This window comes from Enoplosus armatus, chromosome 13 (genome assembly GCF_043641665.1).
Source record: "Enoplosus armatus isolate fEnoArm2 chromosome 13, fEnoArm2.hap1, whole genome shotgun sequence".
Lineage (NCBI taxonomy): Eukaryota > Metazoa > Chordata > Actinopteri > Centrarchiformes > Enoplosidae > Enoplosus > Enoplosus armatus.
Genome location: NC_092192.1, coordinates 5,411,682 through 5,428,474, shown reverse-complemented (window position 1 = coordinate 5,428,474; position 16,793 = coordinate 5,411,682). Strand labels below are relative to the sequence as shown.

Here is a 16,793-nt window from a genome sequence, read left to right as displayed (position 1 = left end):
GTAATCACAGTGTGATTAAGCCTTTTGTTGGCCCGAAGTAACACAGAGGGTTGTTGTGCTGTTGCATTGCCCTACTAAACTGTATAAGGATGAGAACACAGCCAATAAAATCTTAAAATCCCTGCAGATCATTGGCTGCAGTGCTCCACGCAACCATACCTTGACTGACACCATGACAGCATATTACAGTAACACACCTTTGAGGAATCTCAAGCCACTAAGATTATGTCAAAAGCAAGATAATATGAACTGAAGCGAGCGATACAGGAAAATGGAAATGAGCTTAAAAGAAATGCGGCCACATTTTACTAGTTTATGTAAGAGAATGGTGAAATGAAATGTGATGAGGGGCAGCTCCAGATGAGCCTTGTCACACACACTCTACAGTGTGACATGGTTTAGAGTTGGTGTTACATTAAGTATTAGTTTACGGTGTCATTTTTTAAATATATTAAGCCTTATCTATAGGACATGAAATATAATGAGTCCCATTACATAGTGTGTGTTAAAGGGTTAGCATGGAGCATCGAACCCAATGTTCAACCAGGGAAAGCTCAACGACTTTGGTGTTCTCACCCCTTAACAGCTTAGTTTAAAAATAAAGCAATCTACATTAAGTTCGGTTGGCGTGGCACTCCTCCATCTATCATCTGATTATCAAACTCTCACCACCTGCAGACCTGAAAAGTGGGTGTTAAACTTTTATAGTTTTGAGGATTAAGATGGAAGTTGTGTATCAAGATATACTGTTTGCAAAACCATTAGTGTTTGGAACATTTTACACAAGTGGATGGACAGCAGAGTCGATTATGCTGCAGGAGAAGTTTGATTTGAACAAGTTTCTGTGGACATTTTGATACTTGTGACTGTCCTCACAAAAAAAAACAAACAAAAAAAAAACAAAAAAGAGAGCATCAGTCGTATATTCTAATGCTTATACATGATTTATGTTATGTTTCTCTGACAAGGACCTTTAGAGGCCGTGTGAATAATGAGTCTTGTCTGTAAGAAGCAAAGGTGGAAATAGTGTGACATTGTTGTAGTGCCTCAAAACCTCTTAAGGAGGAGGTCGGGGTTGATGAATGGGTCACAAAGTGACGGACTTTGACACAGGAGACCGCTGTTTGTTGCCTGTTTCTTACCAACAGTCATTGTAGATTTCTTTTCATATTCTTTTCTTAACCATGACCACAATCTTTCCCCAAAGTAGATATTTTTAGCCCAAACCACGATCTTTCCTTAACTCTACCCAAGTAGTTTTTGTGCCTAAACCAAACCAAACTTTAACCATGTGTCAGATCAGGAAACAGTCAAATGAATAATTTTTGAAGGCACTGACAAACAATGTTACCTGCTCATAGGGGTATAACATCATAAAACGCTCAAATGGGTATTTTTTTTAAAGGAAATGAAAATGTATTTTGTCATTGAGTTCAGAGGACCTGTTGGAACCAACATAAACTCACTTTTCAAGCCTGCAGTGAGAGAGCATTTGATCATCAAAGACACATTTTGAGTGGAATATCCGTTTGAGGGCAGCTTTAAGGGACAGAAGGCGGTGTAGCTGCCTCAGAACCAGCGGCTTCTGCTTTGTCCTCCTGAGTAATGACTGCTGTGTCGCTGGATAATGAGCCTGTAGGCCTTGACTGGACGTGTTACTCTATTACTTTTAATAATGTATACATAATCTTATGGGAGGGAAGGCTGAGGTGTTTTGTGTGCATGTGCAGTGATCTCTGCTTTTACTCTCATGCCGGGTCTGTAACGGGCAGTAAGGGAGGAGGCTAACAACGCAAACTCATTAAATATATGCATATTGGTTACATACAGTTAGCCTTGTTATTATGTTATTAAATTGACTACCTCCTGATGTTGCAGCCTTTGCCCTGTGCCGACAATCTGATAATAACAGCCCAGAAGCACGTGGCAGAAAAACTACATAATCTAAGACATGATGCAGATTTGATTCTTTGGTGGCAAGTCATCGAGTTGGTAAGGAAAAACATAACATTGGCATACATTTCAAACACACAAAAAAACTCCTGTTTCCACAGCCAGTATTTAACATTTCAAAAATCAGTGTTAGTGGTTGTAGTTAATTAAATGAATATGCATGAAGGCACTTTTTCTTGATCGTATGTAATCATCTGAGCGCACTGCCTGAAAACTGCATTCCACTAGACTGGCGTGAGCATGACAGATGCTGGAAGTGAATCAGACAGTGTTAGTTAGTAACAGCAGCAGTAACGTGGTGGCAGGTAGACATTGGTACATTCAGCATTGTTATTCGCGAGCATCATTCTGGGTTAGGTCATTTTTTTCTGAGGCTAAAACAGAGAAAGGGGTGGTTAGAATGAGAAGCTTCTCCATGCAGGCTGGAATCGTTGGCTGCTGCTACACATTCGGAGGGGAAACATGTGGAGCACTGCCCATGACCTCACACTGACACACATGTAGGAGGCGTGGCTCCACATGTAGCCCGACCTAATGCAGCATCCTCCCTCATCTTCCAGTGTACATTGAGAGGTAAGTGGATAGAATTGAACAAGAGTTATTGAAAACATGCTGTTGGATATAGAATTTCTTCATTTTTTGTTTTGTAACGTCAATTTCTGTGGTTCTGATACTATTTTTGAAGCTGAATATCATGTAACAGTACTATTAGTGGCAATATTAATATTAATTATAGTGAAGAAAGAATGTGACAGTAATGATTAGCCTTTATAAATCACTATTATCAATGCAATGCATCGCACTGACCAAATTTAAATCTTCAAATCAGGTCAGTGTAATGAATTATACATGTTACTGTAACATGTGTAATTCAGCTGCATCTTTTTCTTTTTTCTTTGAAGTTCTTTATGTATATGTAGAAATACAAGCACCAAGAAGACATGACACCAAAGACACAGACACATGCAGACAGGACTTTTTCTTTGGGAAACAGCAGAACAAGAAGAAGAAGGATGCAAAAAGAAACAGAACTTGCATGCTGCAGTAATGCAATGGGCTGCTGTGAGTCCTAACAGTGAAACACTGTCAGCTACAGTAGATCATTTGGGGAAAAATAAGAAAAGTTAGCTTTGTGGGTGAGTATGAGGACTACGTTGCGTGCGATGCAGATTGCAGTCAGTGGCACTTTGTGAGGGTGCTCCTGTGATGTTTAAATGCAATTAAAAAAAAACAAAGGTCTGGTCTGGTCTGGTCTGCTGGTTTCACAAAGTCAAATCTGTGATTTCTTAGAGATGTTTAATGCTACCTAGAAGTGAATTTAAAGCTTAAATAAAAAAAGCAGGGCTGTTAGAACCAACATGTTTCTGATTTAATTTCTAATCGAGGATTCCTATAAACAAGAAAAAGATAAATAAATGTGTGTTTGGATTAAAATTTAACTACTAAACCTGCTGTGCTTGGAGCTCATCCAGTACTTCATTCATAATCTCATATAATCTTATATAACTGTGTTTTGAATAAAGAGAAAAGGACATGATTGGCTGGCACAGCACTACGGCTGATTAAGACATGTGAAATCTTAATCTTAGCTTGAAGTAACGTGAGAGAGTAAATGCAAATTGAGATTTAAAAAAGACATGGAATGAAATGTGTGAGCCCAATTAAATTGGTTATATTAGATCTGCAGGATATGTTGCATCCTTGCAATTTACTACAACTATAATGCACATGTATTTTGGTGTGTTTTAAAGTATACGTGTTTTCTTTGCAGTAAAAAAAGTTTAGTACTCCATCCAACTTGAATGTTTTATAGGTGCCTCTATGGAAAGGAGCGACTATATGAGAAAATTAGGTCACGGATGGGTAACATTAAAAAGTCTCATTCATGATGTACTTCACTTTGAATTAGAGTTGGAGGACATGCTGTAACAATTAGCTTCAGATGTATCTTAGCCAGCTCTGAAGAACTAGACCTCAAAGACCCCATTTCCACCTGATATTAACATGCAGTCTTTATCTGGATATCTTATCTGGATAAGGACAAACGCATGCTAATGCAGGGGTAAATGCAAGCAGAACACATGGAGTCAAAGAGTAACAATCACATCAAGCTAGCTCAGTTAACCACAGTCAAAAGAATGTGGCCCTGGTGTGTATTTATTACATTATGATATAAGATTTCCTATATAGAATTCATATTTAACAAGGCACTAAGAGGAGAATAGTCTTGCATTGTTAATTTATGACTGCAATGGAGAATGGGCAAAAGGATCATAGTTGGCTAGAAGGAAGAGAAAGTCTTAAAATGAATGGCGATGATGGAACACTGTTGGAAAATAAAAATAGTGCATGTTTACTAAATGTTTACTACATATTTTCAGGCCTAAAGATGCATGAAAAATGGCCAAATGAATCTGAAAGTGTTTTCATGTCTCGCCTATGAATCTACTTGACTAAATGCCTTCTGAATGATCATTGTTGATCTAATGATCTCAAACTAAACAAAAAAAAAATTACCTTCTGTTGGCCAGCGAAGACGACATCATCAGCACCATGCAAGAGCCACATGACAAAGTCACATGATGTGCACGCACATGATTGGTTGAACGGAAAATATAGGGGAAGGAGGGCGGGGGAAGGAGGTTGGGGGGGGGGGGCACATGGGAAACATACAAAACATTGTTGAAATGATGAAAACATGTCAACAGAATAAACAAATGAACAAGAATGTTAAAGACAACATGACACAAAAGGAACACAAACAACCAAGAGAAATACATAAATCGATAAACTGATTTTTTGAATACATGTAAAAAACATGTTGCTGAATATATGAGGCAGTTGCAGATTTTTTGTTTTGGTCTTTGGAAACATGCAGAATATCGATAAACAAATAAAACAACAAATTCATTGATGTTGATTTTAAGATAAAGATTTACAGTAAGATAAAACCAAAACTGTACAGCCACAATTGCCTCATGCATCCAGATAATCAACAGCTTTTCCTCTGACAGATTTTCTTTGATTCTAATATTTAACATAGCAACATTAAGGCCCAATCTGAATTTGAAGTACGGTCGGCTGTAACACCACGACTGCCATTAAAGACTAAAAGAAAAACAAAGCAGTTTGTTTGGTTTCCCTGGGACAAACAAGAAATCGGGGTCAAGAGAAGAACAGAGGAAACTCTGCAGCTTTACAAACCATGCCAACTAAATATGATACACAACACAGCAGACAACAGTGTGAACACATGAAACATCAGGAGAAATAAGGTCTGCATCAGATGAAAGCATCTGTGACTTTGGCTCTGAGTGATGCACTTGCAGAAAACAGAGTAGTTGCTGGAGCATATATGTTGCTGGAGCATATATATGAACAACTACATCCTACGTGAATCTAATGTAAAGCCAAGGATGTGTCTGACAAATGTTATCAAGAGTGTGTTCAAAGGAAAAAGACTTAGTTAGGAACACTGCAAGGACATACAATTCTAATACAGGACATGGAACTCAATTAAAAGGAGCAACAATAGACATACAAGAATAATTCCAGTGACCTTGAACCAAACACACACGTCATGTTTGTTCACACACTGTTACCTCAAATGTTACTTAAGGTTGTGTGTAAACCTCAAATTAAAGCAAAAAGCAGTCAGATATAGTTGCTCAAAGGTGCAATTAGTCATAATTTGTCTGTCTCATCACAAAATAATGATAAAATATCAGCAGGGGCTGCAAGTGTTGCTGATCAGTGTCACTCCTCTGTTACCTGAATGGTTTTGTAGGATTTCTAAACAGGCAAAGCAGGTCTGGCTCAGTGTATTCTGTATTACTGTCTGCATAGACAAATCCTCAAGACTGACGTGGACTGCTCTATCATGAATGTCAGATGATCTGATACTGTGTCTGAGCTGAAGGGACACAATGATTAGAAACATTGAGGGGCTCTCAAGAAAAATCAAAGTCTACAGTGACTACAGTGATTTTGATAAGAACTACAATATGTAGCTGGCAGAGAGAGCAGAAACAGGTTCGGTAGGTAGTAGGAAGTGGATGAAAAAGTATTTTTGCAGGGTGGTACCTCCATTTTTTTAACAGGCATGCATCTAGGTAGACTGTCAGAATGGCTTACCAATGAACATTTAGATGAAAAACAAAGAAAATTGAGGAGAATAGCCAATTTCCTAACCAATCAGTGGTTATGACTATAAGCACTCCTGCCATCGCACAATGTTTGATGTTGACATTAATGGTGCTCACTTAAATACAAGACAGAAAATGGCAATTACAATAAATTCTACATGACACAAACACGACGTAAGGCGTTAGTGTGGAGCCTACTATAACACAATGCTGTGTGCCATGAACATGTTATGAGTCTACAATTGACTTTATGGTCAAATGTTAACATGATACCTACTATCTCTAAAAGTAGTGTCAGCACAGAGTTCTGTAGCCACTGCTCTACCAGGACCTTTCACTTTGACATCTGCATTTTCACAAATGAACAGTTCACAGCAAACTTAAACGTGTACTGTGATGTAAATCTTCATGAACAGACCCACCTGTGTTAATTATGTAATACACGACACTACAGTCAGGCGGTTAGAAGGACAACACTGCATGTCCTGTATAAATATTAGTAAAATCATAATCTAGAACAATCCAAGACTGTTAGCAAAGTCAGTAAGTTGCCAAACTCATGTTGCTGTTTTGCTGTGGCTACACTCTCCTATGAGCCACACCAGAAGTAAATGAACATCTACGCTAACTGTGAAGCCAAGCAGATAAGAGGTGAACAGAGACACACTGCACACTGTGCGACTGGCATACTCACTACGAGCCATACTGGTGGCAGCGATAGGGGGTGGTATCTCTGATGAAACTGAAAGATGGTGAAAACATGGTGAGAGGAGCTGGAGTTCTCCTCAAACAAGAGCAACTCAGTGCTGGGTCAGTTTTGTTTTTATACTGTCTTGGTGATAAGGAATTCCTGTGCAACACTGACTCCTCTTGTTTTTCAGCATCTGTTATTACATCCACTGCGCTGACCGCTGTGAGGCAACAGCACAGACATCTTATAGCATTTTGTATTACATCCTGGGTGATGGGAATGTCCATGTGAACCAAGACATATCACACATAAAGCCTTGCTCAACACAGAGTACGCCAAGTTCAGAGTTGTGTTCTTGGGAGTCCAACCTTGCAAGACATCACCAGTTAAGCTGGGCTCAGGTGGTTACTCTTTGACATAACTGTCTGCCAGTTATCATCACTGTAATGTTTAGGACAACTTACGAGTTAAAACAGAATAGGTTTCTTTATAATTTTAGAGCTTATGCCTGTACGCATTAAAGGAACTTCTAATGGAAACAAGAACAATGGCTGCATTCTTTCAACTATTTTGCAGTGCTTATACGACTTCTGTGAGTCACTTGTTGAGCATCCTATGCTGCGTTGTTATTTGTTCAGCACTGAGTGTATAGTGTCAGCTTCCATTCCTTTTGTACCAATGCCAACTGACTTTTGTTGGTACCCATTGTTTTGTTTACAGCAACAACTAGCAATTACTTTAGTTGTCAGATTTCTAGAAGTCTAGCCTACACGCTTCTGAAGCTGAACATACCTACAAGCATAACACACACACACACTACTATTCTCCTTAAACCAAGATAATGCCAAAGGTAACGTCTCAAGAAATTGCATTAACATGCAACTCATTAGTCCAAAACCTGAATAAAGACTCTTGGATACCAGTGTGAATGTAAACACTGAAGATTTGAATCCAGACCATGTGGCCTGCTATACATTGACCACAGTTGTGATTACCACCAATCAGTAATTGGGGTTGGCAATTTATAAAACCTTTTCCTGAGCGACAGTAAGCATATGCTCTGTCTACAGAGAGCTGCAGCTCTTCCCCACCTGCACCTCAACAGAAACTAGGAAGCTATTTACAGCCTTTCTTAATATGCATTCTTGTGACCTCTGAGGCACAATTGTCGTCAAGTCTAATGACAATACAATACGAAAATAAAATCCCACAGTGCGCACAAATGGGAATTCTAAAGATTTCTGGGAATTGAAGGCCTGAATATTTAAACCTTAGGTTTCCATACGGGGCCATTTATGTGCAAAGTTGCCCAGCTTTTAACATTATCACAAGTAAATATTCCAATTCCACATAAATTAACGAATGATAATACTATTGTATTCCTCTTTGTTGTCTCTGAAGACAATAGACCTTCTTCAAAGACCTGATTTAACACTTATTGTCTGAACTGAAGTACAATATACTTTATACTAGAGAAAGATATTGTGATCAAGCAATACTAAAGAAGCAAGTGTAACACTAACGACAGCACAAATAATTCACTTGCTACAGGCTGTAAGTCTGTAATCAATCAATCGATCACACGGCTAAACAAACCTGAAACCATATTAGAGTAACTGAATGGACTCCCGTCAGGAAAATCAATACAGGTAATGAAATGAGTTCTGATATTTAGGTAGGAAAAACAAAATTCAAGGTTTTGGGGTTTTGGGTGATGATTTCTGTGGAACTTTCCATGGAAGACATCACGTGATTACGCCATTTGCTACATTTACATTATTGAAACATGTTTCTTTAATAATGAGTAAGCAATTTTGTAATATATAGAGAGAAAGGTCAAAGTAAAGCAAATAAATGCAGTGGAGATGGAAACAAGAACAGAGGAAAATAAAGCAGACAAGACAGGGAGAAAAGAAACTTACTTGTGAAAGAATACCCTGAGAAGTCCAATGGAAAACAGAACAGATGGAAAACCATGATGAGACAACAATAAAACAAAAAGAAGAAACAAAGACAATGCAATGAGAAATATGAACAATGAAAGAGGGCAACTCTGTCCTGCAACATCATTAACTGGCTGTCATACTGCTACTGTGTCTCACTGGACTTTCTGTCTCCAGCAAGTCTCGCCTGTCTTTGCTCTGCAGATAACTCTGACTTTGATAATACTGGTAACTAGGTATTAGCTTCCAAATTAGAAATTTGTCTTGGTTGTTGTAAGGATTCAGTGATTTCTTAAAAGGACGCTGGGACACAGAAATGCTACCCTGATGTAATATATCACATTAAATGACAACATGCCTACAATCTAAACTGATTCCTCAGTGTACGTTTTCAACCTCAAATTTATACATATAAGTATACAAAAAGTTCTTGTTAGACTAGTGTAAACCTAATAAATACATCTTGAAGTAGGACAAAGCCTCTCTCAGCTTTAGCAAATCAGGCAAAAAAAAAAAAGGAGGATGCTGAGGAGGGCTGTTTCTACAGAAGCAGAGGGGTGATGAAGCACAGATGGAAGCGTGACATAGAGGCTGGAACAAACTAAAACAAAGATTTATTCATGACCCTGATTTGAAATGCTGAGTGACAAATAGGTTCTGTTGTTGTCTAATTGTGACCCGGGTAAAGTAGCTCCACAGTGGATAGACGGATTAAAGGATAATTCTGGTTTATTATGATTTGGGTTTTATTTTAGTGGTTTGGGTCATAATTTCTATCTGTAATAATATCATGTAATAATAATCAAGTAAATTGGGAACACAGTCTGAAAGGGCAAGAAAACACTGTCAAATGACCAGAAACATCCATCCGACTTTACAGACTGACCTTCGAGTTCAGTTTTGTCCCAGTGTGCTTACTGTAGTTGTGCATGCACATATTTCCTGAACAATGAGGCATTACTACCAACATTTCTGCTGCACTCACTTTCGGTGAAGAAGATACTTTTGCTAAACTGTTTACAACCTTTTATAACCAATAAAAATGATAACAGAAACCACAAAAATAAGACCCAAGTTGTGATAAAGCAGAATTATCCTTCACACCCCAAGTGTCTCACCCCATCATCACCTGTTTGATACTACCACATTGTTCAAAGTTGTCTTGTGCTGCCTTGTTGATGACTTATGATTTAATGAGTGTGACTGCCTTATAAGCATAATCGTTCAAGAACTAATCACGTACTTCTGCCATCAAACATATGGAGCAAGAAAACGTTCCATTATCGCACTGATTGTTTTTAGTATGTGAGACCGTGTTACAATGTGAAAAGTTAAGTCTATGCAATTATTTGGTATTATATTAAACACTTACTGGATAAATGCAAATCAGAGATGATTGGGCATAATTTATACTTCAGTGAGAAAGCATTATCTGACATAATTGCACATAAATAAACACAGAGCTGACACACTTTATGTCAATCCGACATATTCTGATTGGCAATGACAGGTGTTGCGCACCTGCTGTAAGGCTGCAGACGATGCCATATGTCTAACACAGCTGTGATTTGATGCTGGATTATTCACCAAGAAAAACTTAAATGGAGGGTGACAGCAAGTCATCGAGCAAACTGGTGTGAACGTCGTGGTGGTGTACGAACAAATGTGACACGGTCAAAACCCCCCTCATCTGCCTGACAAGTATGTAGTCTCCTTGTATCTCCCCTGTTCTGTTAAGGTGACTCTTTCTCCTCTCAAACCTCCTTCAAAACACAGTTCAATAGAAAATTTCCTCCACTTCCAACATTTCATCACGCGCTGCCATTCCCTTCACGAAATATAAACAATCTTCAGCAGGGCTTGACCTCTGGCTGCTATATTAACAATGCACGCTGCCACTGTACTATAAATACAGAGCTGACACTTCTTCACACTGAAGTATAAATCAGCCTTAAGAATGCACATGTGCTTTCCAGACGGCTTTCACTAAATCACCTCAGTTGTGGGCGAAAAAAGGCAAGGCTTTGCGAAATGGAAGAAGGTACGGTCTGCCTTACACACTGCAGTCGTTCATGGGGAAACAGGGCACATAATACTGTTCAGTGATGAAGGATACAAAGGTTATACTTTGCATAGTTACCACTTTTAACCTAGTTGGATTATGAAGTGGCAGTGGCATCGTGAATTATCGTTCTTTCTGGCCTGGCTGGAAAAGGACTGCACTGGGGGCTTGGCGTGAGAATAGAGGAGTGTAGGGGTGAAAGCATCTGGGCTCAGCTAGACATAAGCAGGCGGTGGAGTGAGCAACAGCATTAGGTTCAAAGCATTGGGGTCAGAGAAGCACTTACTGGGAGCAGGGACACGAGCAGTGAGGGCAGTACTTACGGACTGGCTCGGTCTTGAAAGTGCTGGCCGGGCTGCTCTCGCCTTCGCCTTTGCCGTTGATGGCGGACATCTTGACCTCGTAGGTGGTCTCTGGCATGAGGCCAGTGATGGTGATCTTGGTCAGGTCTGTTGGAGGCGAGGTGGTGTTATTCCGGGAACCAAGAAATGGTGAACAAGGAATCAGGGAACAAAAGATGTGATGCTTGTGTGCCAATGAGTGTGAGATAACACGTAAACACCTATTACGGTTAACTGTGTAGGCTAAATTAAAACCTAGTCTCCTGTTAGTCATGTGAAATGTCAACAGTCTCCAACAGGTCCACCAGCATGAGATTCAAGAGCAGATTTTCTTTCAAACAGGCACTAAGACAAAAACTGATGAATGTCACACAGATGTAATTTAATTTCAAATACTGTTGTTTTTTCCATTTCATCTGTAAAATGAGTTGTTTGGCTTATTTTGCCGATTCTTCTTCCATTGATTCTGTATGTGCTAAGAACCATTGCGTGGATCCAAATAGAGTATAAAGAATATAATAAATGTGTTTACACAAAGCCTTATTTTTCTGTACTGTACTATCTTACTTTTCACTGAATAAAAAATAACACAATTAATTAAAAAGATTCAAACAAAATAACTTAATCTTGTTATTCAATGACTAAATAAGCTCTCAGATGCCTTTTCTAGCTTGATCCAAATTAAACAGGTTACTGTTTTGATGTATTGATGTGTACATGTTGCTCTCACCAGATAGCATGGGACTGAGCAGCATGTCCTTTTACCATTGGTACTGTGAGTATTATTTATATATAGAAGTCACCTATGACTCCAGAACAGACAGTGGCTGCTGGCTGAAACGGTTTATTATTATACTGTACGTGCAGCATGACATCACAGGTAGCCTGGAATAAACTCCTAACTGGATTAACCACGGAGACTCAGTCACCAATGAGAGCAAAGACAGCCTGTGCAGACCAATAGGATACTTGCATGTAATGACAACCATTGAGCAAAGCAAAGCAGAGCAGCATCATGAAGAGCACATGCCAAGAAAAGGGCAAGCTCTAATTTCAGTGGGGTTCAGTGGTTTATGATCACTGGTTTTATTGTAGAAAAATAACACTGAAGAGAAACTGCAACGCAAAGGGTGTCACATGTAATACAGAAAGAAAGCTACGAGGAAAGAAAGCCTGCTACTGTAATCTGCAATCTGTAATTTTCATGGGGAAAGTGAATTACTTAGTAACGACCCAACTAGAAACATTTTGATAGTTTGAAATAAAATATATAACGTGTGAATAATCCCTTAAAGGGAACTGGTGGCGGGGGTTTTTTCTGGAGGTAAAAATAATACATGATACGTAATTAAAACCTACTTTATTATTATTATTCCCATATTAACAAGGAACTGTTGAGATTTCAATCAGGATACACACACATATACACATTTGTTTCTTGCCTTTTGTCATAAAAAGCCACTTGGCTGATATCTCACTGCATAATATAAAGAATAGTAATTTCATGGATGGGAACAAATTTAGGCCCCGGTGCAAAACAGAGAAACATTTTTCGATTACAGTGACTCCGAATAAATTCTAAATTTGTTTCACATTAATGTCTCAATGAGAATGAACCATGCATAAGTGACTGCTTGGGGAAACTGTATGAATACAGCTGAAAATCCCAACACCAAATTAAGTCACAACTGGGCTTCTAGCACCAATATCAGCAAAACTGATGTCCCTGCTGAAACCATTCATGTTCAGAGATTTCCAGCCTGCCTGGAGTAATTTACCACTGATTACCACATGCTGGTTTCCTCAGCTTCCCTAAAAGGTTATCTCCACAAATCATAACAATTGTTACAAATTCGACTGACTGTGGTGTGTGATAATAATTGTGTTTCTACAGTGCATGCTTACTGCAGCATCAAGGACTATGTATTGTTGTCTGAGAAATCAATCTTATTGTCACCACCTAAAGACAATGGAGTTGAATGGAATTTGGCTTGTGCCATTTTAAACATTCAAAATGTAGCTACAGTGTATTCATGTTTACTACGGACCATATAGGCAGATATAGATATCTAATGCATGTAACATAGAATATGAAGTGGTAATAGACAGGTTTACAGGGTTCAGTATGAAGCATTGCAGGTGTAGCTTCATGTATGTGCACACTGCAGATGTAGATATCTATACATGGACCACACAGTGATGGGTGTGGTATCTACATCTGGCAGTACTGCTTTACAACATGTGATGGCAGCCCTGGTTCACAATATAGTGAGACACTTTGAACGCAATAGCCTTTCTATTGAGACATTTCAGCCACTTGATAATTCTTTATCGGTAACAATATACTTCTTTCCTCCCCGGCATGTTGTAGTTTATATAACTAGGACTTTAGTATTCCTGATTTTACAAATAAACTATAAATGTATGCACTGTACAATGAGATATTTTTGGTTTACTGTTGGTGCGGGTGTTTTGTTTTGTGTATACGCTTGCATGACAGGAGGCTCTTGGGCCTTGAGCTGACAGCAGAGCCTGTCAGCCACTGACTGATACGTCCCATGTGGCAGACAGGACGAGAACCATCCAGATTTGTAAGAGCCACAAACCCTCAGTGGGACGGGGATATTATCTGGGGCCTGTCAGTGTCTGAGCTGACTGTCATTTAGGCTACACTGTGTTCCACCTCTCCTCCTGACATCAGCTACTGTCATGTTTGGATTAACTGTTGTTGCTAGCTGAAATGTTTTTTTTTGCAGTTTTGGCCCATATTTCCTTCATGGAGTAGATGCGCTCTAAAGACACCCTAAACCCTAAGATAATAACAATAATAATAACATATTATATTTTAGTGAAAGCTGCACCATGAAAAGTGACTCCTCAGTTTCTCTATGCGCTGTAACCTTTACAGTAAGTGGATTATGTTGGTACTCAAAAAGTTAAAATCTTATGATTGAGAGATCAGATGTAAAGTTTTAATTTTCTTTTCATTTCTGAACTGATTAACAGATGTTATTTGTCATCCAACACTGGAGTCTGAGTAGAAGCTTCTTCTTTGAGATGACTTTTGAAGCAAGACGTGTCATTTGGCTGCTAAGGATTATAATGTCTTAATAGGTTCTAAAGTGTAGCTGATGCAGGTGATGCATCTTTAGAGACCGCAGACAACACTGACCCTGAGGAGATCATTTTATAATATACCTTGCATCCACTTTTGCTTTATTGAAAGTGTATTTTTCAAGGCTTTCAGGGGAAATGTAGGTAAGTGGTGGTGACTCAGGGACTAATTCAACACTGACTCACATTGAGAAGAAATCTACGTCACAACAGGGGTTTATAATCAGTTTTCAAAGACAAAATAGGATGCTAAAAAAAGCTTGAAATTAGATTTTTACACATGCTTCTGGAAGCCAATTAGAGGCACAAAACATCCATCAAATGACCTTTGTCAGGAGAGATGCGTGACTCACCGTCCTTTGCATTGTACTCCTTGCCTTTCCAATCCTGGCCAGGCAAACGCCACTGCACTCTGTACTTGATAATGGGCACTCCACCTATGGAGTCAGGCTCCTCAAACTCTACCTCTGCTGTGCTGGAGAAAGGTTCCACTTGTTGAATTTCTGGCGATGATGGCACCTCTGCAACAGAAAATAACTCATTCTGAAAGCTAGCACTGATGCAAAGACTGAAGAAAATACACAAAATATAATGATTCACAAACTGCATGTAACTCCCAGTATATGCAGTATACAATGTTTATTGCTCTCTGCCTCATTCAACATGTAGAATTTTCTCATTGACATAACAATGTGGAAAATAAGGAGTGAATCCCTATTTGAAGGGCTCCTTTTGGCATCCCTTTAGTCCAACTAAGGTTGGAAGGAGTCACTTAAGGCATACTGATGAGTTATGCAGCAGATGAAAAAGCAGAGAGAAAACACCTCAAAGGGCCTACAGTATATTAGTATATTACACAGTGGCAGCAGAGGTTGTTAGCACAGGTGATTCAGCTACACTGTATTGAGACAAGGTGACCTGCCTCTTCTCATGAAGTGCTTCACAATTCAGTGCATGGTGCGACTTTATTTTCTATTTATATGCTGCCTTTTGGACAACTCGAACATAAATGTAATATCAATTTCAATTCGTATGCGGCCAATAACAGATATATCTTAGCTACGAACGTGTTAATTGTCTCAAGGAAATTAGCAGCTTCCTGAACAGGAACAGTCATAAGTGGATTATCTTCCCTCGATTCATGTAAAAGCAAACAAAGATCCTAATCATTATCACTATCCCACTCACCACTGCTGGGATCTTGATGTTACACTCATAGTATCTAAACAAAGAGTCTACACCACTGAGTCAGTAGTTTGGGTTTGTTTCTAATAAGCTCCTGAACATCTCAAGATCTGAGAATTTGTCATTAATAAACTGTCATTAATACATTCATTACATGTGGTGTTGACCATGTTTACTGGCATTAGTAAACACTTCCCACTTACCCCCATTTGGGATTTTAAATGATTCACCTTTTTCTTAAAACTTTTGTTCAATTTGAAAAAACGCGACACATGTTCAGTTAAATGTGATGCTTAATTTTCGGTGAACAAACCTGCTTGGATGAGGAGGAACTCCTTGGACTCAGTGCCCATCACATTGGTTGCTGTGCAGTTGTAGCTCCCAAAGTCATTCTGAGAGTCAGGGGTAATCTGAGAGACAGAAACAAAAATTCTAATTCTTTCAAAAAATCACTTTTGCTCGATTAACTATGATTTTGTATGTCAGTAAGGTGCAGCAGACCTCCAGGTAGCTGATGGTTGGTGTGTTGTAGATCTTCATGTTGGTGGTGTTGGCAGAGGGCAGCTGGAGGCCGTCCCTGAACCAAACCACTGAGGCTCCGGGGTAAGCCTCCACCTCGCAGCTGATGTTGGCCGGGTTTCCCTCCCACGTGTACACTGTCACTAGACCCAGGATCTTTGGAGCATCTGCGGCAACACACAATGGAGAGAAGATGGTAAACATCACAACAGGCATGTTTGGACCAGTTGACTGGTAATCTGAAGTGTTTAGGATAAAATGATGCCATGCATGAGGAGTGAATAAGGAGTGAAACTGCAATCAACTAACCAGAGGAAAATGCCGGGGTTCGCTGGGCTTTTTAAACAATGATAAATAATGCATGTATGTAATGTGAATCTAAAATGCCAAAAATAAAGTAAATACCAACATCTTACAGTACATCCAGGCTTTTACTTTATATCATTAGACACAGTATCAGTACTGTATCTGCTGTACCAGGCAAGTGCACAGAGCCTGAATAAATAAAGATAAATAAAAAGTTGTAAGTAAGAGAAGTAAAATAATGTGACAGAAAGGATAATTATCTGTTCAGGTCAACCTTTATAAGATCATGGATGTTATTTGCATGTTTACTTTTTTTAATTTTATGGATTCTGTCTAAAACTTTAACTCCCTTAATTCCTTTGATCTCGAACAGGGGAACAACATTTTTTTTATCCCTTTGCAGCTACAAGACTTTCAGAATCTCAGAATTACTGTTCTGCTCACACTACAAGACATTTTTTGGTGACGGGGGGGTGCATAAACTACATGGTCCAAGCGTCTGGGACAGCTAACAAAGAAGTCAAGATGAAGAAG

At 39.0% G+C, this 16,793-nt stretch overlaps 1 protein-coding gene across 1 annotated transcript in view; it reads right to left on the bottom strand.

The window, feature by feature from the left end:
* ncam1a (neural cell adhesion molecule 1a) overlaps positions 1-16,793 on the bottom strand; it is a 77,494-nt gene that overhangs the window by 24,638 nt on the left and 36,063 nt on the right. Inside the window, exons 11-17 of the mRNA XM_070917725.1 lie at positions 15,936-16,120; positions 15,748-15,844; positions 14,603-14,770; positions 11,118-11,243; positions 8,712-8,726; positions 6,793-6,840; positions 4,471-4,473 (exon numbers count right to left, since the gene is read on the bottom strand). Coding sequence (XP_070773826.1) covers positions 4,471-4,473; positions 6,793-6,840; positions 8,712-8,726; positions 11,118-11,243; positions 14,603-14,770; positions 15,748-15,844; positions 15,936-16,120 — 642 coding nt within the window. The remainder of the gene's footprint in view (positions 1-4,470; positions 4,474-6,792; positions 6,841-8,711; positions 8,727-11,117; positions 11,244-14,602; positions 14,771-15,747; positions 15,845-15,935; positions 16,121-16,793) is intronic.